General features: G+C 41.0%; 1 protein-coding gene across 2 annotated transcripts; it reads right to left on the bottom strand.

The window, feature by feature from the left end:
• Window positions 1-5,036: 5,036 nt before the first annotated feature.
• On the bottom strand, window positions 5,037-24,667 carry SERINC3 (serine incorporator 3). 2 transcript variants are annotated; one of them, XM_084888157.1, is made up of 10 exons: window positions 24,483-24,667; window positions 20,999-21,160; window positions 20,243-20,436; window positions 18,116-18,195; window positions 17,335-17,472; window positions 14,419-14,588; window positions 12,724-12,814; window positions 10,825-11,005; window positions 7,744-7,971; window positions 5,037-7,119 (listed from the first exon to the last, which is right to left on the bottom strand). In XM_084888157.1, the coding sequence occupies exons 1-10, from the start codon at window positions 24,519-24,521 to the stop codon at window positions 6,981-6,983; spliced, it is 1,422 nt and encodes a 473-aa protein (XP_084744283.1). In that variant the 5' UTR covers window positions 24,522-24,667; the 3' UTR covers window positions 5,037-6,980. The 2 variants fall into 2 exon arrangements, with proteins under 2 accessions (XP_084744283.1, XP_084744284.1); XM_084888158.1 differs by lacking the exons at window positions 20,243-20,436; window positions 20,999-21,160; window positions 24,483-24,667 and adding an exon at window positions 19,110-20,053 and having other exon boundaries at window positions 18,116-18,868.
• Window positions 24,668-25,073: the final 406 nt, after the last annotated feature.

The raw sequence follows: 25,073 nt of genomic DNA, 5'->3' as shown, positions 1-25,073 counted from the left end.
ATCTCAGAGACCAGCAAGGCTGCTGGTCAGGCCTTTGTCATTGGACCCAGGAGCTGTTTCAGCTTCTGAAAGGAGTCAGAGCCAGGGTTTGTCTGCCTGCCTGCCTTCTAGAGCTGCTGCTTTGTAGTGGCCCCTCAGAGGGATCCAATCGTTTGGCACCTGAGGAGTCTGAAGCAAGCTGGGAAACCAGGGCCTCCCTGCGGGAAAATCAAGGCAGTCTGTGTGTGGCTTCACAAGCATCTCATTTCCCCATTAGGAGGACAGGCAGCGCCCAGGGAGCCACACTCATTAGCGGAGGCACACAGATGGCACAGCCGTGAACAGCGGAGAACGGGGAGTGCTTTCCTTTAGGGAAAAGCTCCAGCCCATCCCACAGGCTCCTGAAAACGGACTTTCCCCACAACGCAGGGTAGTGTGTAGAGTGGGGAATGGAAAAGAAGAGTCAAGCAGGAGACCTGAGTTCTAGCTGTACCTAGCTGTGTGGTTTGGGGTGCACACTCCTGAATCCATTCTGTACTAAACGGGATCACACCCTGACTCTGAACCCTCCCTTCCCAGCATCGATCGTCCTGCCCCAGTCCCTTCTCCCTCCCCCCGCCCCAAGCTGGGTAATTCAGGAAGTACCTAAAACTTGCAAATGTAGGTTTAGGTAATATGGTTCCTCCTTCCCCCATACTGCTACACAAAAGTGTGTCTCTCCCTGGAATCCCATTCTACATTCATGGGGAGGTAGAATCTATAGAAAGAAATAGAAACAGCCAGAAATGCAACCCTGGCTACCTCTTGAACTCCCTCATGTTTCATCCTGCTTTCACAGGGAGCCACCTGTCCTTAGGTTTATAAACACTTTAATATATTTTTATTGATTTTTTACAGAGAGGAAGGGAGAGGGATAGAGAGCTAGAAACATCGGTGAGGGAGAATCATCGACCAGCTGCCTCCTGCACCACCACCACCACCACCACCACCCCCACTCCCCCCCGGAGATGTGCCCGCAACCAATGTACATGCCCTTGACCGGAATCGAACCCGGGACTTTTCAGTCCGTAGGCCGACGCTCTATCCATTGAGCCAAACCGGTCTTGGCAGGTTTATAAATACTTTAGCTTATAAGATATATATATTTATTTTTTTTAGCCAAAAAGTGGCAGGGTAGAGAATTTCCCCTTAAATTCCTGTGAGACATTGAGCCTTTCAGAATTCTCCCTGGTGGGCAGTTTCTTTAAATGCCATCTGATTCTCAGATCAGTTGTGGGGTTATTCTTTTTATTTGGGTAGGCAAATGAAAAGGTGGTGGTACCCTGGCATTATTATAATACCTCATATTAAAGTTTTCCTTTGAAAGCTCTTTCGTTGAGGGAGTAAAATGATAGCTAATGTGTAAGTATGGCTGTCCTGTGGCATGAAAGGGGTGGAGATGCCAAACATGGACTGTTCGGGAATGATGGCGGTTCTCACACTCCTGGGTACTGGGATCTGTTAATTTTGTGAATTTCACTTCATTTTCTTTCTGCTTTCTGGACTCAGAAAATGGCTTGCTTGAAATGCAAAGAGCAGACATCAGTCAGATATCCCTCCTTAGCATTTGCTCCATGGGGAAGCCCAGTGTGATTTGTGGATGAAGATGCTAGTGATGAATTCACCGTTTGCCAATTCGCTGCATTTCCTTCCACCTCACTGGGCGACGTGTTCAGCCGGACAGCCAGTCAGCTGCCCTCGGGGATTCCTGCAGATGTGCGTCGCCTCCTGGCACATCAGGTGGGACCCTGTCACAAGTGAAATACTTGAAACTTTCCTGGGGCCAGCAGCCTCTGACCCCACTCTGATGGGTGGGAGGTGGGCCAGCTTTCTGACCAGATTGGGGCACCATTTCAGCCACTGGTCACATTCCTCACTTCAAACTGAAATTCAGTTTGGCTCTGAGTATAGGGACACATGGTGGTGGAGTCATCTACTTCAGTGTTTGTTTTGACCAAAAGTTTATTTTTCTAGTGCATTTTCTAAGTCAAAGTGGTGAAAACGTGTAATTTTAGTATGCATGACTGGGTCTCCAACAATAAAAACCCCTGGAAGGACAAACGTGTGTAGAGTCCCTTTGTGACAATGGCAGCTTGTTATCCTGGCATGCAGGCCGGACACAGCCTCCCCGCAGCGGAGGCAGGGGGGCGCTCCCAGCAGTGCGTCCTACAGGCGCAGGGCTGCTGCCCTGGAGGTCACGTGCGATTAGAAGACGCCAGTGTGTAGAAAGGAGGACGGAGCGGATGCAGTGGTGCAGTGTGCACATTTTTTGGTTCTCAAGGCCCAGATGCACTTTCTGGAGCAGGCCTGAATCCTTCTAGTGATAGCGAACAGTTCCTGAGAGCTCAAGTGGGCTGAGCATGATGGTGTCCTTCACATAACCTCGTTTGTCAAGGCCCTTAGTGAAGCAGGATTATTGCCCGGTGGGGTGAGAGGCAGAAGCTGAGCATTTTGCCCAAGGACACACAGCTAACCCAGTAGAACTGGGATTCAGAGCCCGGCATTCAGCTGCTAGGCTGTGCACTTCTAATTCTTATTGTCAGTCCATGGACAGAACACAAAAGGGAGGAACTTTTAGAGTGAGGGAGCTCTAAAAGGCTTTATTTAACTTAGGCTTCTTAGAAAATACAGAGTTTCTTAACTTCTGACACCCAAGTTGTAATGGAACATATTATTCTAGAAGCACCTATAAGTAAACCTACACTCCTTGGAAGGGTAATGGGTATGGCTTGATCAATGGGCCTCTGCATGCTTAGCCGTTTCTCTACCTGTCCCATTTGTTTCTATAGAGGACGCACTCTGCCCCAGAGACAAACCCAGGTCCCCATGGTGGGTCTTGTGTGTTGGTGATGACTCGGTGAGAAACACTCATGCAGGATGTCCATACATTCACTGTTGGCTTCTGATGACTCGACAGGTAAGGACTCACATTGCAACATAGCTCTTCAGGTCAGTCTTCCCGGAGGAACCCTTGGGGCTTATGCTCAGTTTGTCTCTCACACCTGGAAACATGGAGCTAATGGCCCCAGTCCTCACCTTACAGCAGTGTTACAAGGTAGTTATGACGCACTTTATAAGCCACTGGAGTTACTGTCTATGTTATGAGTCAGCATTTTCTTCTTTTCTAAAATACCTTAGTTTCCCTCCTGCCCACTCTTGACATAGTACTGGTTTGGCATTCCTATAATAAATGGCAGCAATTATTTCACATTATTGCATTTATAGCTGGTGAGTAATAAAATCATTTAAGGTGCCACTTTACTGGGAAAAATGTTTTTAACTAAATGTTCACCCTCTTACCTGACAAGGTGCCAGCCATTAGAGATAGTGACCTATTAAGATGCTAGGTACTGCCTTTGGGGGATGACTAAGTTTCCTCTATTAAGTGATGGGTAAGCTTAGAGCGCCAGCTGACTCCTCTGTAGGTCCAAGCAGTCTCTAGTTGACATTTCTCCTGCATCCTATTATAGTAGGCCAAGGGACAATGGGGCCTAACTGAGGAAAGAACCAAGCTTGTTTCTGTGTAACTGTGGGCAGATCACAAAGCTCTCTCAGCCTCGGTTTGACCTGGAAAAGAGAGAACCGCCACCACATCGCAGGGGTGTGGACAGTGTGTGTTCACTGCTTGGTACATGTAGGTATTTATGTGGTAGTCATGACTGTTCTTCGCCCGAGGTTACAGGCATGGCGTGGTGAGTCACCCAGCAGGACTTAGAACATCTCTGAGTAGGTACCACGATGGAAACAATAGACCAACACAAAGAAGTAAAGAGATGAAGTGCTGCTCCCGTTAGTAAGCATAAGCCTGGTATCTGCCATCAATCTGCAAAGATCAAATGCATGACTCATATTATTGAATACTCATTTTAACTTAATGTATAAAAAGAAAAGTACAGTCCAACAAGGACTTGGACAAAAAAGCTGTCCTGGTTTAAATTAAGCTTGAGTTAGGATTGGGCCCAGAACATTAAAAGCACCGACAACCAGGTTCATGGTCATTCTTTGGCAGTATCTTCGGTTGTCAAGAGAAAGTTTTATTTCCCAAAGAAATGAGTACCTTGTAATAACCACCTAGAAAATAATGGACCTACGAGCTTTCTCCCAGACGTTGCCTTTGATGAATCCCTACAGCATACTGCGGACCTCCAAGCCAGGGCCTGGTCAGTAGTCCTGGGAGACAGACAGGACTGTGAATGGTGATGAAGCCCTGGGCGACTCATCTGAGTGAGATGGCACCATGAGGTCTGAGGATTCAGAATACCCCCCTGCTTTCCAGTCTGACCCTGGGCTTAGTCAAGATGCTGATACCTATGCTTGTTTGTGAGTCAGCACTCATGTGGGCAATCACTTCAATCTTGGCTACACTACTGTGTTTTCAACTTAACACTATGTACAGGGGGACACTGCCCCCTAATTTATAAAGAAAATTTGTTATTTTAAATTAAATATCAAATTTTCTATCATGATAAGAAACAATTTAAAAACTTTATGAAACCTATTTTACCGTTTAGTATTGCTTTTATTTTGAATTATATAAGGTGGCGAAGGGGGTGTACCATGTTTCCGAAGTTTAGGACCTTTAATGAGTTTGATCTGGGTGGCCCTGCTGTTAAGGAAAGTGGGGTATCTGCTTTACACTGGGAAAGGGCTAAACCTGCCCTATCTGACCCCCAAATCCTTTACAACCTTATCTCTGCACCCCAACATTAACCACTGGTTTAAAAGATGGTAGTTCCAACAATTCCTATTATCAAGCCCTGCTTCCCTACCCCCCAGCACCTGCACCCCAACCGAGATTGTGGCCTCTATGTTCTCTGTTTAATTCTGTAAGAATACCTCATTCTAGCCTGCACTAGATTTTGGCTGAAAATCTATGACTTCGAATGTTGTCCAGTTGCTTTTTAGCCCATATTCAGATTACCAGCTACTACCAGAGAGCTCAAGGTGGGTTAAGCACTTGACAAAGTAGCTTTACTCTCTAAGCAATCTCACGTACTAGGTGCTATCTTTTGTTCAAACAAAGAAAACAATGAGCCTCAGACAGGTAGTTACCACCCAGGGTCATAAAGCTTAGTATATTCTCAATAAGTATTAGATGTTTGACAATAGAAAATGGCAAAACTGATGCAAACCCTGTTGGTCTTCCAAGCATATGCTCTTAGCCATTCCTAAGGGACCACACCTTCATCCTTCTAACACACCTTGTCCCTCTTCCTGCCCCTCCCATACATATAGAACCACCACTGACCTAGGTGATTAAACCAGAGTCACTCAGGAATCTATTTCTCCCCCATAGCTAATCACCTGCCCATTTTAAAATTTTAATTACTAAGCAGCTCTGATCTGTCGATTTCTCTCCATCCTCATGTTTACTTCTCTGTTTCAAATCTTACATGGACTACTTTGGTCTTCTCTCTCTAACCCCATTCTCTATATACAGTGATTGAAGACACAATTTATTCATGCCACTATGAATATGCTCCCCACTGCCCTCAATGTCAGGTCCAAACTCTTTAGTGTGGTTTATAAAGCCCTTCCTAACCTAGTCCCTGCCCATTTCTCCCCAGTCCAGCTTTACTAAACAAGTCTTTAAAAACCTCCCTGCCTTTAACATGCAGACTTGTCTGCTTTCCAGCACTGTGGTCCCACTTCCCATCTCTTAGCTAACGTCTAACAATTCGTGGCTTACACATCCCTTTTTCCAGGAAGCCTACCATGAATTGACACCCTCACCTGGGCACCTTTGCAATTCCTAAGTCACAGGACTAATCACACACATTGTACCAGTTGTCAGCTCATTTTCACCCTCTTGGAAACTGAGTCAAGATGGTAGAGCTAGTGTCTGTCATTCTTAAAGCTGTATCCCAGAGCCTGATGGGCTGGTAAAGAACAGACAGTAAATCTTCGCTAAAAGAACAGATCTCTAACTCCTTGCCTGCTCTCTCTCATGGAGGGTTCCCGCCAGTCCCTGTCCCCGCCTCTCACCTACCCAAGGGTCTTACCTAGAGAAGGTATTTATTGGTACACTTTTTGAATGAGTTCAAGACTTTTCTCACCAGTCCTTAAGTTTTAGAAGGAATAGATGCATTCTGCTGATAAATTTGACTGCCTATACAAGTCTAAAAAAATATAGAATGGCTGCTAATTCATAAAAGCTGTTAAAGGGCCTTAAAAGTGTAAGTCTATTTTAATCAAATACCTTATAGTGCAAATATAATAAATTCACGTGCATTTTACTTTTACATACTCATAACAAAATAATTACATAGACTGAAGCTGCAGTTTTTTCCTAAGTGAGTCCTCATTTTTAACCAAACCTACAAAGCATTTATTGAAATTAATGTTCTGGCAAAGCCACATACTTGAATCAAGCAGTGTCAATGCTGTAGTATAAAAAAATGAAGTCTTAAGATGCAGAAGCAGCAGCCCTATCAGCAACCCCTCTTTTGGGGAAGGACCCCAAATATACTCCTTTGCCCAATTATTATGATACTATTCCTCTTAAGAGTTTATGGTCTGAACAGAATGTTTGCATCAACAAGTAAAGACTTTCACAGAGGAAAACTGTCATAGAAGTACATTATTACTTTTTCTTTCTGCTCTTAAAGGATATTGCAATAGAAATATATTAACAATGGCCTCAAATATCCAATATTTTTCTATTTTAAAACAAAATTGTAGGAATCTACGAGTCTTAATAAAGAACACTCTTCACAGCACAGCTGTAGTTCACTTTACAAGGCAAAAAGTTCCCTTTGCACTATTATATCCTTAAAAATAAACAATGTACATGTAAATAAAAAATTCAGATCCTGTATCAATCATAATTCAATCTTGCCTGGGGATATGCACTTGGATATAGTCAACTTCGCAAAGCATTCACTTAATAGTTTAGTTGAAGCAAAAGTAAAAGGGCTTTCCGCAAAAGGAACCGTTATGTGGTGTCCCGGGCACTCAGAGGTTCAGCTGAAGTCTCGACTGGTGAGGACAACTGGAGCCACAAGGCTCCAGGCGTAGAGGAGGAGGCAGACCCAGCTGGAGCTGATCTTGACCCACACAGCTGGCCACTTGCTGGTAACATTCTGGAACTCTGCATCAGGGCTAAGAAAACAGAAGAAAGTCAGAAAAAGGAGCCTGACACTAGAATCGAGCAGCCCCCACTCCAAAGCCAGGAAATTCTCCAGGGAAACTTGGCTGACACTATCCTTAGTAAGGTTCTAGAAGGGATCTAGGAAACGGCTACTTTAATTTTTTTGAGCAGGGAACCCTACCTCTCCAATGGCTTGTATCTTCTTGCCAGCATGAAGAGCCCTGACTACTCTAATCTTTGGGCAGAGTTCTTTGGGAACATCTGATAAAAGTCTAGATCAAAATGGTCTCCCTGAAACTCACCTTCCTTACCAATCATTACTTGGATCAGAATACTCTATATGACCCTCTCTAGACAGAGAAAAATTAGAGATCAAAGATTAGCTTTATGTCATGATTTTCTCTCTCAAGCACTCAAGTTTGGAAGAGCTCCCCATAATCTGCACTGTGAGAATCCCAACTGGATTTTAAATCCAAGAGGAGAAAAAGTCAAAAGTATTTCAGAAAAAGAGTTGGCATTGAATGCAACTTGTTCTATAGGTAAGATAAGGGATTCTAAAGTCAGGAAAATGGATGGAGATTTAGTCAGTGCAAGAAGGCTAAGTGATCTTCCATCTAGTTGTCTGAGCCTCCTACCTGTACCAGCCAGTCACGGTCATCATGATGTACAAGGAAGCCAGGCAGAGCATCAGGTGGAACATAGCGTAGCTATACTGAACGCCCTCTTTCTCGTTGTCCACAGCCCGCCGCGGCTGTCCCTCTTCTTCGTCGCTGGCACCATTGGTAGATGTTTCACGGAGGATCACACTTTCACTTCCTGACAGGGTCAGCTTACTGACCTGGCTATTGGTAGAAGTGCGGATGCTGGAAAGTGATCCAAAGGAAAACAAATCAGAAATGGGCCATGAAGATGAACTGCGGCCATTGGTTTATATACGTACATGAAGGTTATTTCTGAACTGCTCCTACTTTGGGGTCTGACAGGCTTCTGAAAGGCCTGCTTGAAGTTCTGAACTGTTGCCTGCCAACACAAGACAGACAGTACTCTCCTCGGTTACTCCTTGATGGTTTAACTGCTTAGGAGTTTCCCCAAACATACTATGCTCTCAAGGTCTACTTCCATGACTTCACACATACCTCTTCTATTCTTAGAATGTACCGCCCTCCAACCTTCCCCCAGCTAACTTACTTTTCCTTCAGTTCTCTGGCTACGTGCCATGTCCCCTGGAAATCACGAGGCTGGGTTAAATTCCCACAGCTCTTTATGCTTCCCTCTGCCACAGCACTTAACCATTCTTGTCTTTCTTGCTATTCACAGAACTCCTTAACAACAATGACCTTAGTCATCTATGCTTTCTGGCACATAATATATGCTCACTAAAGTTTGTTAAATGACTCAATAACAAAATACATATAAATACAGGACAAAAACTACATAATCATCTCCAAAGACATAAAATAATGCATTCGACAAAATTATTTTTAATATGACAAAAACACTCCGATGGGAATAGAGGAAAATTTTCTCAAAATAATAAAGGGCGTTTATGAAAAACCCAGTGCTAAAATCTTAATAGTGAAAGACTAAAAGCTTTTGTAAGATCAGGAACAAGACAAATACTATACTCTCATTCAAACCAGAGCAATTAGGCAAAAAAAGATAATAGGCATCCAGATTGGAAAAAAGATATAAAATGATCTCTATTGGCAGATGATATGACCTTGTATATGGAAAATACTAAGGAATACACACTCTTGGAATCAATAAACAATCTTGCAAGATACAAAATTAATATACAAAAATTAATTCTACTTCTTTATATTAGCAATGAACAACCTCAAAGATAAATTAAGAAAAAAAAATCTCATTTACAGTGTCATAAAAAAAATAAAATAGGAAAAAATTTAACAAAAAAAATTTAAGACTTGTATACTAATAACTACAAACCACTGAAAGAAAGTAAAGACCTAAATGAGATATCCCATGTTGATGGACTAGAAGCCTTAATATTATTGATCTCTTTCAAAATCCCAATTACCTTCGTTATGTTTTGGCAGAAATTGACAGGCTGAACCTAAAATTTACATGGAAATGCAAGGGACTCAGGATGGCCAAAACAATCTTGTAAAAGAACAAATTTGGATGACGCACACCTCCCAATTTAAAATTTACTACAAAATAGTAGTAATCAAAAAAGAGGTATTGGCATAAGGAGGGACATACAAATCAATGAAGTAGAATTATGAGTAAAAACATAAACCATTACATTTATGGTCAACTGATTTTTAATGCCAGGACAAGTCAATGAGGAAAGAATAGTCTTTTCAACAAACGGTCTGGGACAGTGGTCGGCAAACTCATTAGTAAACAGAGCCAAATATCAACAGTACAATGATTGAAATTTCTTTTGAGAGCTATATTTTTTAAACTTAAACTTCTTCTACCACTTCTTCAAAATAGACTCGCCCAGGCCGTGGTATTTTGTGGAAGAGCCACACTCAAGGGACCAAAGAGCTGCATGTGGCTTGTGAGTGGCACTGTGCCGACCACGGGTCTGGGACAACTGGATATCCATATACAACAGAGTGAAGTTGGACCCCATACTGCAAACCATATACAAAAAAAATAAAAAGACAAGCCAGTTTAAAATATCCAATTGTCCATCAACTCATGAACGAATGAATGAAATATGGTGTTATCACACAATGAATATTATTTCCAGCAACAGAAAGGAATTAAAGATGATATATATTACAACATGGATGAACCTTGAAAACATTAAACTAAGTGAATGAAGCCAGTAACAAAACCATAAAGTGTATGATTCCACACATATGAAACGTGTGAAAAGCAAATCTAGAAACAGAAAAGAGATAACTGTCTGCCAGAGCAGGAGGGTAGGGGGAATGGGAAGTGACTGCTAATGTGCATGGGTTTTCTTTCTAGACAAGTAAAATGTTAAAACTGACTGTGGTGATGGTTGCACAATCTGTGAATATACTAATAAACAATTGAACTGTACATTATTAAAGGGTGAATTTTGCGGTATGTGAATTATATCTTAAAAAAAAAAAAAAAAGGCCACGCCGAAACCGGTTTGGCTCAGTGGATAGACTCGTAGGGGTGTCGAACTCAATCAGAGAAGGGGCCAAAATCTAAAATCCAGCCTAAATCACGGGCCGAATGGTTTACTGAACAGTCATAAACTGACAATGTCATAAACTGACAGCGGAGTGCAGTGATGACAGCGCGGTGCGGGCCACATTGCAAGGCCTGGTGGGCTGGATTTGGCCCGCGGGCCTTGTGTTTGACACATGTGGGATAGAGCGTCAGCCTGAGGACTGAAAGGTCCCAGGTTCAATTCTATCCACTGAGCCAAACCGGTTTTAACTAGGTTGTGGTTTTGATCTTGTGTTGGGGCATGTGAAGTTTTTAAAGATAAGCCATTTCTCTAGCTGATCTAGGATCAGGGGTAGACTTTCTTCTCCTAAACAAATGAGAAGGTATCTTTTTGTAACGTTGGTTGGGGAGAATTATTTGATGAGAGGATTTAATGAGCTTTAAGAAATGGGTAGTCAAGGCAAGTCAAGGACTTTTAATAAAGAAGAGTTAGGCTGTTTTTAAAAAATTCCTCATACTACTTTTTGAAAGCAAAAAAGCTGCTTCACCCATATTAACCTTCATGAGAATCTTGTTCTAAGTATTTTTAAACTTACCTAGAATACACAAGGCAGAGAGCAAAGGTTAACAGCCCAATAAAATTCCCATACTCCAGAAAACGCCCACTTTGTGTTGGTAGATCAGAGGTAGGGACCGGAGCAGTTGTATTTGCAGGAGCCAAAGTTGGTGCAGTCAGGTGTGTAATGATGCTCCATAGGCTTGGATTGCAGGATTGATCTGAAAATGGGAAATATTTTATTATCTTTAGTTATCACCCATCCTGTCCTCTAAAAGATTTGAAGGGTTTGGCTACACTTGCAATTATGACATAAAACATGGGAATGCTATATTTAAAAGAACTTGAAATTAAGCAGCCAGTAACATATCTGTGTTGCAATCAGTGACTTAGTTTTGGGGGAAAAAGAAACAATAATTTGTCAAATTTCACAGATATCAATCTTGATTTTACTGGTTTTGAAGTTTAATAAATCTTCTTGGTTCTACAATTATGTAAAGGCTTTGAGCATAAGGAGTTTATCCCTAATTTTGTTGTCACATATTGACATAAGAATATAATAAAAGTAAGTTGAGCCTGGCTGGTGTTGCTCAGTGTTTGAGCATTGACCTATGAACCAGGAGGTCATGGTTCCATTCCCAGTCAGGGCACATGCTTGGGATGTGGGCTTAATCCACAGTGTGTGGTGTGTAGGAGGCAGCTGATCAATGATTCTCTCTCATCATTGATGTTTCTCTCCTTCCCCCTTTCTCTCAGAAATCAATTTAAAAAAAAATTTTTTTTTTAAGTGGAGTCATCATTAGAGTTTCTGCAATAATTGTTTTCCTTTCAAAGGAACCCACAGAATACTCTATTGAGAAACAACCCTATAACTGCCCAACAGGTATGGCTCAGTGGTTAAGCACCGACCTATGAACCAGAAAGTCACAGTTCGATTCCCAGACAGGGCACATGCCCGGGTTCGCAGGCTCAATCCCTGGTTGGGGACATGCATGAGGCAGCCAGTCAATGATGCTCTCTCATCATGGATGTTTCTATCTCTCTTTCACTCTCCCTTTATCTCTGAAATCAATTTACAGATATTAAAAAAAAAAAAAAAAAAAAGGAAAGAGAGCCGAAACCGGTTTGGCTCAGTGGATAGAGTATCGGCCTGCAGACTAAAAGATCCCGGGTTCAATTCATCAAAGGCATGTACCTTGGTTGTGGGCACATCCCCAGTAGGAGGTGTGCAAGAGGCAGCTGGTCGATGTTTCTCTCTTATCGATGGTTCTGACTTTCTATTCCTCTCTCTTCCTCTTTGTAAAAAATCAATAAAATTTTTTTAAAAAGAAAAGAGAAACCACCCTATAATAACGACAAAAGTAGGTTTCCTACGGCTGTTTCCTCTAGAGTCTGTAACACCAAAGTAAAACACAATTAAAACAATTCTACAAAGAGCCAAGACAATGTTGTGTTTTCTAGCTCTCAACTAGTTTGACTTAGTCCAGGGAAAAGCCTAGAACAGCAATTTTCAACTGCTGTACCACAAGAATTTTTAAAACATGCAAAATCTGACTATTAGTCAGGGGCACTGACCTTTTCCCCCTTAGATTGTCAAATAAAAAAAATGATAACAGCCAACATTGTAGTCATCGGTGTGAATCAATCAAAATATATCTTTTTTTTTTTTTTTTTGTCAGATCGGCAAAAATTAAAGGTTGAAAATCGATGGCCAAGACTAATATAAAGGATTGCAGTTCCTTAGACTGTCAGCTATGAGTAGCTATGAAAAGACATGGAGAATAAAACTTGAAAGGCAAGTATCTGCAGTGACATTATACTTTTCAATGAAGTTTAAGTTTGTTCATTTGTTTGAATTTGCTCTAGCTTTAGTTTTAACTCTACCAAAGGAATAATTTCCTACTTTCATTAAATGAATGTGCTATTGCCATTCTCTTACCAGGCTCATTGGTCAGGGCTGACCATGTGAGGTATATGGTGTAGAGTGTGATGATGGAGGACTGCAGGAGGCCAGAACGAGGGTGGTGTTCCTATGGAATCAAAAAGAAAACAATGCCTCAGGGGTTGCAAGGGCTGACATTCTAAAACTCTCTGGGATCCACTGAATTGTTATTCACTAAGAACCTTCTGATGTTGAAAGATGACAAGTAACCTTTCAATTTAAACTAGCTTGAAAAGAACCCAGGAAGAGGAAGCATATATAGGCAGTCCTGGGGTTACGTCGGATTCGACGTACATTGTTTCGTAGTTATGTACATTGTTTCGTAGTTATGTCACCATCTCCCATTTATTTATAACAAAAAAGAAAGTTGCGTCATTTCTTTTCTTTTTTTTTTTTTAAATATATTTTATTGATTTTTTACAGATAGGAAGGGAGAGAGATAGAGAGCTAGAAACGTCGATGAGAGAGAAACATCGACCAGCTGCCTCTTGCATACCCCCTACAAGGGATGTGCCCGCAACCAATGTACATGCCCTTGACCGGAATCGAACCTGGGACCTTTCAGTCTGCAGGCTGATGCTCTACCGCTGAGCCAAACCGGTTTCGGCGAAAGTTGCGTCATTTCAACATATGCACATATGTGCTTTATGTTTTTTATTATTTATTTACCACAAGTAATGGTCAGTAATTGTTATCTTTTTTAAATTTTTTTTTATTGTTTCACTTTATTACTGCTGTGTATGTGCTCCATGTGAGTGATGTAGGTACTTATATAGGTGGGTTACAGCATGCCGTAGGAACGGATCTCCAACGTAAACCAAGGACCTACTGTATTGGTTCTCAAGGCATTTCATAATCCTGGAGATTTCTGTTTACCACAAAAGGCTTTGATTTATTAGTCTCTTAGTGCAGAGGAATCTTAACTCAGCTTTGCCATTAATTAGCTGGGTGACCCGTCATCTCTCTGGATCTACTTCATTTTTAAAAGGAGGGGTGATGTCTAGATGTTCTTTTCACATCCTATATAATAAAAGGCTAATATGTAAATCAACTGAATGGTGGAACACCCGGTCACTATGACAAGCACTGACCACAAGGGGGCAGACGCAAAATGCAGGAGCTGCCCCCGGTGGTCAGTGCACTCCCACAGGAGAGAGCGCAGCTCATCCAGAAGCTGGGCTCATAGCTGGTGAGCCTCTCCTGCCTCCATGGCAGCACTAAGAACAGCTGAGGGATCCCGGACTACGAGAGGGCACAGGCCAAGCTGAGAGACTCCTCCTCCCCACAGCCCCAGTGCACAAATGTTTCATATATAAAACCCCATTAATTTTTAAAAGTATGGTATTTAAGTGATAAAACTTAGGAGCATGAGTTTTGTTTTTAAGTATTAATAATTCTTTTTTCTAGTTTAATTCCCCTAAAATATCTTGGCTAATGATTCATAAGTATCATTCTCAAGTTGTAAACAATCTTATGAAAATTATAAATTCTCAAGTTGCTTACTTTTTCTTAAATAAGGAAATTATTCATTTAATTATACTACAGGCAACTTAATGGCATATTTTATAGTTACTAAGTTATAATAATATGAAAAATGTTTACCTTGGACATAAATTCATATAGGTTAGCTAGGTTTCAAGTTTAGCATTAGTTAAAAATCTCACAGGAGGAAGAAGCAGAAAACCACCATACCTGAATTTTTGGATGGATGGATATAATAGAAACCACAACACAAAAGATCAGATTAATACTGATAAAGAACTTGTTCTCTGTGCAGCCATCTGGTTTGGTGTAGTATATATAGAGCAAACTGACAGAGATGATTGAAAGGGTATATAGGATGCTTGTGATAAATAGTAAAACTGAAAGAAAAAAAAAGAAAACCAATATGAATACCCAATCCTAACAAACTTTTATATTGAAGACCAATTTTCTTCTCCGTATAAAAGTAAAGAGACATTATTTCACTTTTATGATGGGTTACTCATTTACAGTAAAATGACAGAAACCCCAAGGTTGAAGTTTCAGATTGTGTTCGAGTTGGCTCAATGTAAAATTATAAAATCCACCAAACAACTGAATTCATTTCCTGCATTACCTCACTTGAGTTCATGGGTTGAAAAACCAGACATCTGGTCATTCCAACCAGAGTAAATCCTAACTAAATACAAAATATTGTTCATTATAAGCTTTCCTTAGGAACCTGAAAGATCTCTTAGCCTTCAAATGTCCCAGTTTACAGCAAGCTGAGTGCCAGGGATGGTTCTAGCACTAAACAGGACAAGCATCTTTTGTGGCAGTTTTTCCTCTGTAGCTGCTAGCTACATAAACCTGTTTCCTATCACAACATGACCACATCGGCAGGACCACTGCCCCAATTAGGGAGGCCCAGGCCACCGACAGGTGGGCTGTGGTAGGTGGACGGGGCCTCCCGGGGGTTGGGGGGGGGGTGGGAATCCATCAAGGACCCTCGGCTGGATGGGTGGGGCCTAATCGGTTGCAAGGCTCTTGGACTGTGAGAGGGCACAGGCTGAGCTGAGGAATACCCCCTCCCCAAGTGCATGAAGTTCGTGCACAGGGACTCTAATGTTACTATAAAATGATGATGTACATTAGGTTACTAGAAAGAGTTCTTAATGCTTTTCTATCTGAACATACAAGATTTCTCTACTTTTAGTTTCTCCAAAGTAGGGTATATCTACAATTCATTATTAAATTCTTCTATAGTTGGAGTTACACAAGATGAAATAGACAAAACAGAAGTAAATAGGTAAAAAAAAAAAAAAAAAGAAAGAAATTTTATTAGTCAGAAAGAAGTTGTTTCAGGATTTCCAACCCATAAAGGTAGACAACTTAAAAAATCTTTTTCTGCAATGAACAGACATTACAAACAGTTTAAGTGACCAATAACAGGGCAATGGTTAAATGAATTATGGTACACCATGCCATGGAACATCAGGAATTTTATGGATTGGAATACCATGCAACTGTTAAATAAGTAAGACATACCTATGTTCACTGATAGGAAAGAATACTCATTGTAAAATAAGTGAAAAGAGCTTCCCTAGCTGGTTTGGCTCAGTGAAAAGAGCATCGGCCTATGTACTAAAGGGTCCCAGGTTTGATTCTGGCCAAGATCACATGCCTGGGTTTCAGGCTCAGTCCCCACTATGGGGCATGCAGGAGGCAGCCGATCAATGATTCTCTCTCATCATTGATGTTTCTATCTCTTTCTCCCTCGTCCTTCCTCTCTGAAATCAATTAAGAAATACACTTAAAAAATAAAGAAACAAACTGTATTAAAGGTTACCAAAATTAAAAAAAAAAAAAAAAAAAAAAAAAGCAAGACATGGAACAATATATAGTATAATCCTATTTACGCTGAAACATAACTGAATTCATTCTTATCCAGTTGGTACTGTTTTTATTATCTGTGCTACTCCCAGTGGTTACATCTGGAGAGGAAAGTGGGTTGTTGCAAGTTGGTAGAGCTGCATGTTTTATTCTTTATAAAATTCTACCATTTATGTTATGGTGTAAATGGTGCTAATTTTTTTTTCTTTTTTGATTTAAAAAGAAGCATCCTAAATATGTAAGATGAAAAGAAAACTGGACAATTTGATAACACGTGCTAAAAATATTAAAAATATCCACACCCTTTCACTCTTCTACTTCTGGGAATTTATTCTAAGGAAATAATCAGAAATGTACTCAGAAATATGTTATTAGGTATTTATTGCTGTATCGTAGCCAAACTTATTCACAAGCTATTTCTAAGTTGTAGAAATGATCAAACTATAAACTATTTGAATATATACTATGTTTGAAAAATAAATAAGATACAAAAACAATATACATTTTTCAATAATTTTTTCCTAGACAGAAGATACACATGTAGACTACTATGTTAACAATGAATAATTACTGGGGAATTAGATTATGGGGGAATTTTTTTCTTTTGTAATTTTTGATTTTCAAGTTCTTGACACAGAACAGCTATTATTTTATAATTGGGGTGAGGGGTTTGAGGTGGAGTCAGGGCAAGGAATCTCAACCATTATTTTTAAGACTAAAATACAGCTGGGTCATTGCTCCTAATAAGGGCTCCAAAGTCCCTCCCCATTCTTACAGGCTATAAATTGTGTTCCCAACCTAAAAATGTTAAGTACCCTTTTCCACCAAAAGGATTTCACAAGGGGCTTGGGGTCATACTCTGAACAAAACAGTAAGTACTATTCACGTTCTTCTGCCTATGTTGGCAGATGTCCCATATATACAATGCATCTGAGTCCCCTCTTCCAGGGAAACAAGGAAATATAAACCAGAACTATGCCACTAAATACAATTTCCCCCCTTATATAAATGCATGTACTTACATTACAAATCTCAATATAAGTTAATTGGGGGAACCCAATTATTTATACTATCTGTGCTACTCCCTTCCAGTGATGCATATAATTCAGAATTAACTCAATGGGAAAGTATAGTTTTTAAAGTCAGCTTGACCCTGAAAGTCTGTACATTTAAATCAATGGAGATTTTTCTTTTTTGCCCTGTTTAATGTAGCATAATGCAGTGTGGCTCTCATAGTTGAGTTTAGATACTTACCAGCATACCAGCACCTTGAGTTTCCTTCTTCCATTCGATTTACGCAGCATTCATTCAAAGAGTGAGCCATGTCTATCAACAGCACCAGCTGGATAAGAATGAAGATAGTGGCCCCAATCATGCCAATAACAAACCAGACTACAAATTAAAAGAACAAAGTTATTCTTTACCATACAAGTAACATATCACAATGTTTTAACATTCTAAGAAGATTTCAATTCAAGTAAGAGAGAGGAGGTAAAAACATATTCTGTCTCCAACACTACAGAGCAAGATTACTCTAATTCCAAAATCAAAGGCATTGTCTGAGAAGCGTTCGGTGGGTTTCAGACCTTTTAAAACTTGTTTGAGCTTGTGCCAAGGGGAGCCTAGGATCTAACATTCCAAATGCTCTTATAAGCCTTTTCCTTTACTTTACAGGAAGGAAAAAAATCATAGTGGAAATCCACCTGTCACTCAATGCCACGGTAAGGAAGGAGGCTAAGACAGGGTTGGTAGAGCACATGAGTTATAAGTCCTTATGTTAACAAGCTCTCTGATGAACTGAGTATTGTCAAGTAAGAAGACAGACTGTTAAAATATTGACAAACAATTAACATCTGGTTCCAGAACTGCTGAGAAGTGACCTGACTGCCTTAATATCTAATATTAGTACCAAGTCATATAATAGGACACCATCTCCTTTGTCAGTTCTACAAAATCAATACTGAAAATATAGTTTTAACTTAATCATGTAGAGTCTGTATATTTCACAATTAACCCCCTTAATAGTGAGCCATACCTGTGGTGAAATAACCCCCAGGAATGTAGAAAGATCCAACCATGATACCAACAATGGCAGCAATTTTGAAGAACCAAAACCTATTAAAATATTTAAAAAGGCATTTATGAAATGCTAATTTTCACCCTAATAGTGAGAAAATGAATTTCTAAAATGCAAAAATAAAGGCTTAGTAGCGTTTCCAACATGACTTGACTTAATATTCATTTGATATGGGGCTACCTCATTCAATACTTCACAAAATGTAGGAATAAACAGCACAAGGAACAGATCATTCACATTAAGAGGAACATGTATCCTTAGAGTTTCCCTACTTTTAGCACTTAAAGAGAGGACTTTTTCTTGAATTCTGAAGTGTTCTAGACAAACAATGTTAGCTACATATAGGGCAATTAACTATTAAGTGTGGGGAAAAGTTATTTCCCAATCCTTCTTTTACAACATAGGATATAAGGGCCTTGCTCACAATTACACAGTTCATCACTGGCAAAGCCAAGACCAAACCTGGCTTTTAGTTCATGATCTTGAAAGACTCCTTGTATGGCAGAGTGAAAAGAATCAGACTTTGGAGCTGCACAGACCCGAGTTTCAATCTCAGCTCCAACCCTCATTGGCTGAGATCACAAGCAATTTATATAACCTCTCTCAAATTTAGTTATTGCATCTATAAAAAGGAGATAATTTACGTATAAAGTTTACAAAACTCCCTTTACTCTTCAAATGAGAACTGAGACCAAGAATAGAAAGAAACAGCTGAAGCTGGTTTGGCTCAGTGAATGGAGCGTCGGCTTGGGGACTGAGGGGTCCTGGGTTCGATTCCGGTCAAGGGCATGTACCTTGGTTGCGGGCATATCCCCAGTGGGGGGTGTGCAGGAGGCAGCTGATCAATGACTCTCCCTCATCGATGTTTCTGGCTCTCTATCTCTCACCCTTCCTCTCTGTACAAAATCAATAAAATAAATATATTAAAAAAAAAAAAAGAATAGAAAGAAACAGTAAGTAAATCAGTAGCCCAAATATATCCAGTTTATCTTTCTGAATACTATCCTATATAATAAAAGTATAGTATGCAAACTGTCCCCTTGACCAGAATTTTTCCAGGAGTTCGACCAGGAGGCAGGCGGCCGGGGGGAAGGGAGTACCTAGCCAGCAGCCACTAGGGACCCTACCAGTGCATGAATTTCATGCACTGGACCTCTAGTTTAAATATAACATGCACATTTTATCTTTTAACAATTGAAAGGAAAAATAAATACCTTTATTGATGTGGTACCTAGCATTAATGCTTGAAATATTTCACAGGTGTTCAATAAAATCTAGAAACTTGAAAAAAAAATGCCTGGGATGGGTACAGAGGTGGGATAGAATAGAAGGAGTCAATCAATAGAGGAAAAGGAGGACACCTGGAATATTTCAACAATAAAGATTTAATTAAAATAAAAAAAAGCCAGCTGGTGTGGCTCAGTGGTTGAGCACCAACTCATGAACCAAGAGGTCACAGTTCAAATCCTTGTCAGGGCACATGCTGGGCTTGCAGGCTCAATCCTCAGTAAGGGGCCTGCAGAAAGGCAAGCCGATCAATAATTCTCTCTCATCACTGATGTTTCTATCTCTCCCTCTTTCCCTTCCCATCTCTGAAATCAATAAAAACATATTTAAAAAAAAAAAAAAAAAGGTAGCCCTAGCCAGTTTGGCTCATTGGATAGAGCGTTGGCCTGCGGACTAAAGGGTCCCAGGTTCGATTCTGGTCAGGGGCACATGCCCAGGTGGCGGGCTTGATCTCCAGTGGGGGAAGCATGCAGGAGGCAGTCGATCAATGATTCTCTCTCATCATTGATGTTTCTCTCTCTCTCTCCCTCTTCCTTCCTCTCTTAAATCAATAAAAATATATTTTTTTAAAAAAAAAGAGAGAGATAAGACTCTCCTCATCCCCTCTACCTCCTCCAATGCTACAGGTCTCCAAATGAAAATGACACTGAAACAATTTCACATGTACAAGGGGTCAGACATACATCTGGGCCACTGATTTACATACTCTACTGTTCCCATCAAAATGGTAGCATTAACAGCTGAATGTGAAGGTCCACACCATAATATGACACTTAATAATAAATAAATCTTACATACCCATTGTGTATTGCTGCTCTGGGATCTTTGCTCGTTTTCACTTTTAACATGAGTAGATAAAAGGCAAAGAAAAAGATGGCCAAGGCAAAGCTGATCCGATATGCAGCTTTAAAACCGACCTGCACATCACAATCTTTATCAGCCTTTAAATCAACCACCTTGATTTTAAATTCCCCTTCACAGAATCCAGGAACCTGGGAAAAATAATGTCAATGTTATGGGAACACCCACATTTAAACAGAGATTCTACCCCACCTTAGGAAAGGCTGGATTTACAAAACTGACTACTTCAACAACTGCAAGACTATCCTGTGGGATTATACTCTGTCTTCCAATCATTTACAATCTTGTCACCAGAGAGTTTAAACAACTTGCATGTTGGAAATAAAAGTGAATGCTCTCTTCTTTGCGCTTTTCTACTGATGAGGTTATCTCCAATGATCCCATGAATTTTCATGCTACAACTCACTCCTTTCAAAGGCCCAGATCAGTTTAAATGTTTAAGTTTTAGGGCCACCCTTTTAATATATGTTTTCTCTCTCAGTTGTTAGACTAGAACCTGAAGATGTCCACTTAGACTTCCTTTTTTCTGGGAAAGGACTAATCCCTTCATATTCTGTATCTTAACTACATCCCAAATTACAATGAATTTGATTGACTTTCGTAAGTGAAGAAATAAGTAAGACTCTTAATGTCAATTAAAATTTCGAAGAATATAAAAATAATACATTTAAGGGTTCTGTTACTTCTACTCACCTTCTTCAGCTGATTTTTGACCCCTTCCGTTTGCATGATGCAGGATACAATAGTGCCCAGGATGAGAATAGAAGCATAAATGAGGCGAGTCACAGTGGAATTCTTACTGTTAGGGCAGCAACCGCATAGCAAACATGATGCACCACCACAAAGGCATGGGACCTGTAAGAAGCACAGATGGCTATCTGAGGTCTTTCATGACACAGGCATCGCACCACAGAAAACGAAGCAAGCTTTCACAGAGAATTACAACTGGGAGGAAGTGGTTAAAAGCAAGGGCTCTGGAGTCAATGCTATTTCTGCCACTTTATCTCAGCGCATCTTTTTCTGCATCTGTCACATAGATTCTGACAGAAACTTCCTCCCTCAGACATTATTGTACTAAATAAACACTCAACACAGGATTTAAAACATAGTAAGAGACCAAGAAACTTTATTTATATTCACTCAGGTATATCATCTTTAAAAACAACTTATCTTACTAATGAGAAAAATATAAACCTAACTGCAATTGCTATTTACCAAGAACCCTGGTTACCAAATTTGATATTATAAGCAGCATTACATGGAAGCCCTTATAAATAACTAGAGGCCTGATGCTTGAAATTCGTGCAAGAGTAGGCCTGCCTTCCCTGGCCGCCAGTACTGGCTTCCCTCCGGCACCTCTGGCAGCCCCAGCTGTGTCTGGAAGGACATCCAGTCCAATTAGCGTATTATGCTTCCATTATTATAGATTATCACAGATGATAGCAAGAGCCATTGTGCTCCATTCAAGAGTAACCCAGAGCCCCGGGCAGTGTGGCCCAGTTGGTTGGAGTGTCCTCCGGAACACCAAAAGTTAGTGGGTTCGATTCCTAGTCACGTGACATATGGGAGGCAACTGAGGGATATTTCTCTCTCATATCGATGTTTTTTTTTTTCCTCTCTCTCCTTCCCTTCCTCTCTCAAATCAATAAAAATAAATAAATAGTAATCTGGGAGATTCCTCAAAAAGTTAAACATAGAATTACCATAAGACCCAGTAAATCCACTCCTAAATATAAACCCAAAAGAACTGAAACAGGTATGCAAACAAAAGCTTGTACATGAATGTTCAAAGCAGCACTACTCACAACTGCCAAAAGGCAGAAACAACTCTAATGTCTACCAATTGATGAATGGATGAGTAAAATGTGTTATAGCCACACAATGGAATATTATTCAGCCATAAAAATGAATCAAGTACCTAGTGTGTAAAGATACTTAATCTGTGGAACAAACCTATCCTACTATATGTTTTGTCTCTTCCCTATTTCTAAATGACAACTATTCTTCCAGTTTCTCACTCCAAAAACCTTTAAGTCATCTTTGATGCCTTCTTTTCCCAAAACACTCATCCAATCTGTCAGCATATCAGCTCTACCTTCAGAATATACCCAGAATCTGACCATTTTCATAGCATCCTTAGCTATCATGTTGGTGTAGTCTAAGCCGCTAACATCTCTCACCTGGATTAAATACAATAGCTCATTTCATTACTGTAGCAACCCATTCAGAACCCAGAGTTAGTATAAAGATTATTTTAAGATGAAAACATTTCAGATTCAAAATAGAAGTAGAAAAAGAAAAGCCTTCTCTCAGAGCTTTCTTCATCTGACTAAACACACAGAGGTGAGGCTGCTGTAACTTCTCCCTCCAAGAGTTTTATGGCCAAGAAGAAGATAAAGACTTCTGCATCCACACAAACAAGTTATTGTCACAAACTTTCTTATCTATTTGTTCTCCTAAACACCCATTTGGCTGGGCTGGTGTAGCTCAGTGGTTGAGTGTTGACCAGGTCTTGGTTTGATTCCCCGTCAGGGCACATGCGGGGACTGTAGGATTGATCCCTTGTACCGGGTATGAAGGAGGCAGCCCATCAATGATTCTCTCTCATCTTCTATCTCTCTCCCTCTCCCTCTCCCCTCCCTTCCTCTCTGAAATCAATAGAAATATTTTTTTCTAAATCACAAAAAAACCAACCCATTTGTCTTTCCTAAACAATAAGACAACTTATTTGTTTTTCCCATAGAAGCCCTTTTCTCCTACCTCCTTTTCCCCTAAAGTTAGGAATATAAGCTCTATATTCTAACCACCCCTTTGAGTTGTTCATCACTAAGCAACTGTGTGTGAATGTGGGTTTTGCACGCTAATCTGTCTTTTTGTCACAGATCCCTAACTACCAACCAAGGGGGGAAGAAAAGTTTTACTCCCCTATTTTGTAAATAGTGAGTTTAGCCCACTAGTGGATTGTAAAAATCAATTGACCAGAATTTTTTTTAATGTGGTAGAAAAATTGTACAGCAGATAGTAAAGGTAAGATTTCATGAAACTTGTGTCTAAATGGATGTATTAACTCAATTGTATAAAACTTATTTACTTTGGGTCAAAATAAAAAAAAATTGGAAAACCACTACTCTCAAGGAACCTACCTTTTGTATTTAAGACCTACAATCTTTTTAAAAATATTTTTTTTTATTGATTTCAGAGAGGAAGGGGGTTGGGAGTGAGAGATAGAAACATCAATGATGGGAGAATCATCACTGCCTCCTGCATGCCCATACTGGGGAATCGAACCCACAACCCACTGCCTCCTGCATGCCCATACTGGGGAATCGAACCCACAACCTGGAAGACCATGATCTTCCGGTTCATAGGTCCACCTCAACCTGGAAGCGGGGGAGAGAGGGGAGTGCCTAAGAAATAATAGTGGAATGAGCTCAGGGAGTCCTCTGAAGTGAGTATACGAGGGAACTCTGCATATTCTCTTCTATAGATCCTAAAATTTCCTTTTTAAAATATGGAATTTAAAGTCTACAAAATGACTCAATCGTATCCCACAACAGCATTCCAAGCGAGGAATGCTGGAGTTATTATCCTCGTCTCACGGGACTTATACAAGGTCCCAAAGTTCAGACGACGGCTTCCAATTTTGAAGAAGAATCTACAAGGCCTTCTCCCCCTTGCACCAGGACTGCACAGGCCTCGGTGAAACTCACAGCTCTGCCACATACTCTGCAGCTTTGGCAAATCCCGGGCTACAGGATAGAAACATTATTCAAACCACGCAAATTAGATGGCGCCACCTGAAGAAGGTGCTTCGAAACCAACCAGAGAGCTCCTGCTCTGGGAACTCATTCCTTGGTCTCATTCCAGCGGCTGGTGAACCCAGAGGCCGGAAGGCTCCTGGGGGCGGGGCCACGGAAATTGTAAACAATGGCGGCCTGGCCGCCCACATTCGTCAAAAGCGGAAAGTGAGCCGTCTGATCCCGATCGCGGATTTTGGCCTGGATCCTTGGATACTCTCTGCAGCTCAGGGCCGGTCCCTTCCAATTCCCAGGCGTCTGAAGCCGAGGCCCGTTCGGGGCTGATCTTGGGGCTCACTGTTGTACTCTTCCCCCCCCCCTTCCGTCCCCCGTCTCGTCCAAACCACAGATCAGATCGAGACACTAAGCCAGGAACTCACCCAGCTGGCCAGGGAGCAGACGCCCAGCACAGCTCCCATGGCGACGCCGGCGATGGAAGCGGCGGATCCGGAGGCTCCTGGCGTGCGCTGTGACTGCCAGTTGAGACGTCTCCTCAGAAACACGAACGTTTCTCAAGCCGGAAACGCACGGCTAGCGTCATGGCGTGGCCCCGCCCACCGCCCTCGGCCGCTGCTCAGTGGGAGGGAAAGAAGGCGGGGCTAAATCCTCGCCACGCTGCCATTGGTAGAGAAAGAAGGCGGGGCTAAATCCTCGCCAAGCCGAGGGAGAAGGCGGGGCCAGACTTGCCCGTGCTTTAGGGGTTGTGGAGGCTTTATTTCTCCGCCTCGTTTGTATTCCCTGGGAGCCCATTAGGTGTCACTATCTGGGGTACTGAAGTTGTTAGGGGCAGAAATAGAATATTAGAAATTAACTATAATGATAAGGAATATTGATCATGCTGTGTTAACCGTGATTGTTATTTTCTGATCAGAGAAAGCATAGTCTAACCTCGCTGAGAATTAATTGTACACCCTGGGGCATGGGAGCTAATATCGGAATGCAGTCTGTCCTTCCGAGAACTGCCTATCAGT

Source organism: Pipistrellus hanaki (genome assembly GCF_964339955.1).
Source record: "Pipistrellus hanaki genome assembly, chromosome: 6".
NCBI lineage: Eukaryota > Metazoa > Chordata > Mammalia > Chiroptera > Vespertilionidae > Pipistrellus > Pipistrellus hanaki.
Note: the sequence above shows the minus strand (reverse complement) of the source record. Positions and strands in the feature narration are given on the sequence as shown.

Excerpts from the sequence above, each read along its gene's own strand:
- SERINC3 (XM_084888157.1), bottom strand. The coding sequence starts at position 24,521 with ATGGGAGCTGTGCTGGGCGTCTGCTCCCTGGCCAGCTGG. Across the intron at positions 20,437-20,998 it reads TCAAAAATCAGCTGAAGAAG|GTTCCTGGATTCTGTGAAGG; the intron begins GTGAGTAGAAGT and ends TATTTTTCCCAG. Across the intron at positions 14,589-17,334 it reads CTCAAGGTGCTGGTATGCTG|TTTTACTATTTATCACAAGC; the intron begins GTAAGTATCTAA and ends TTTTTCTTTCAG.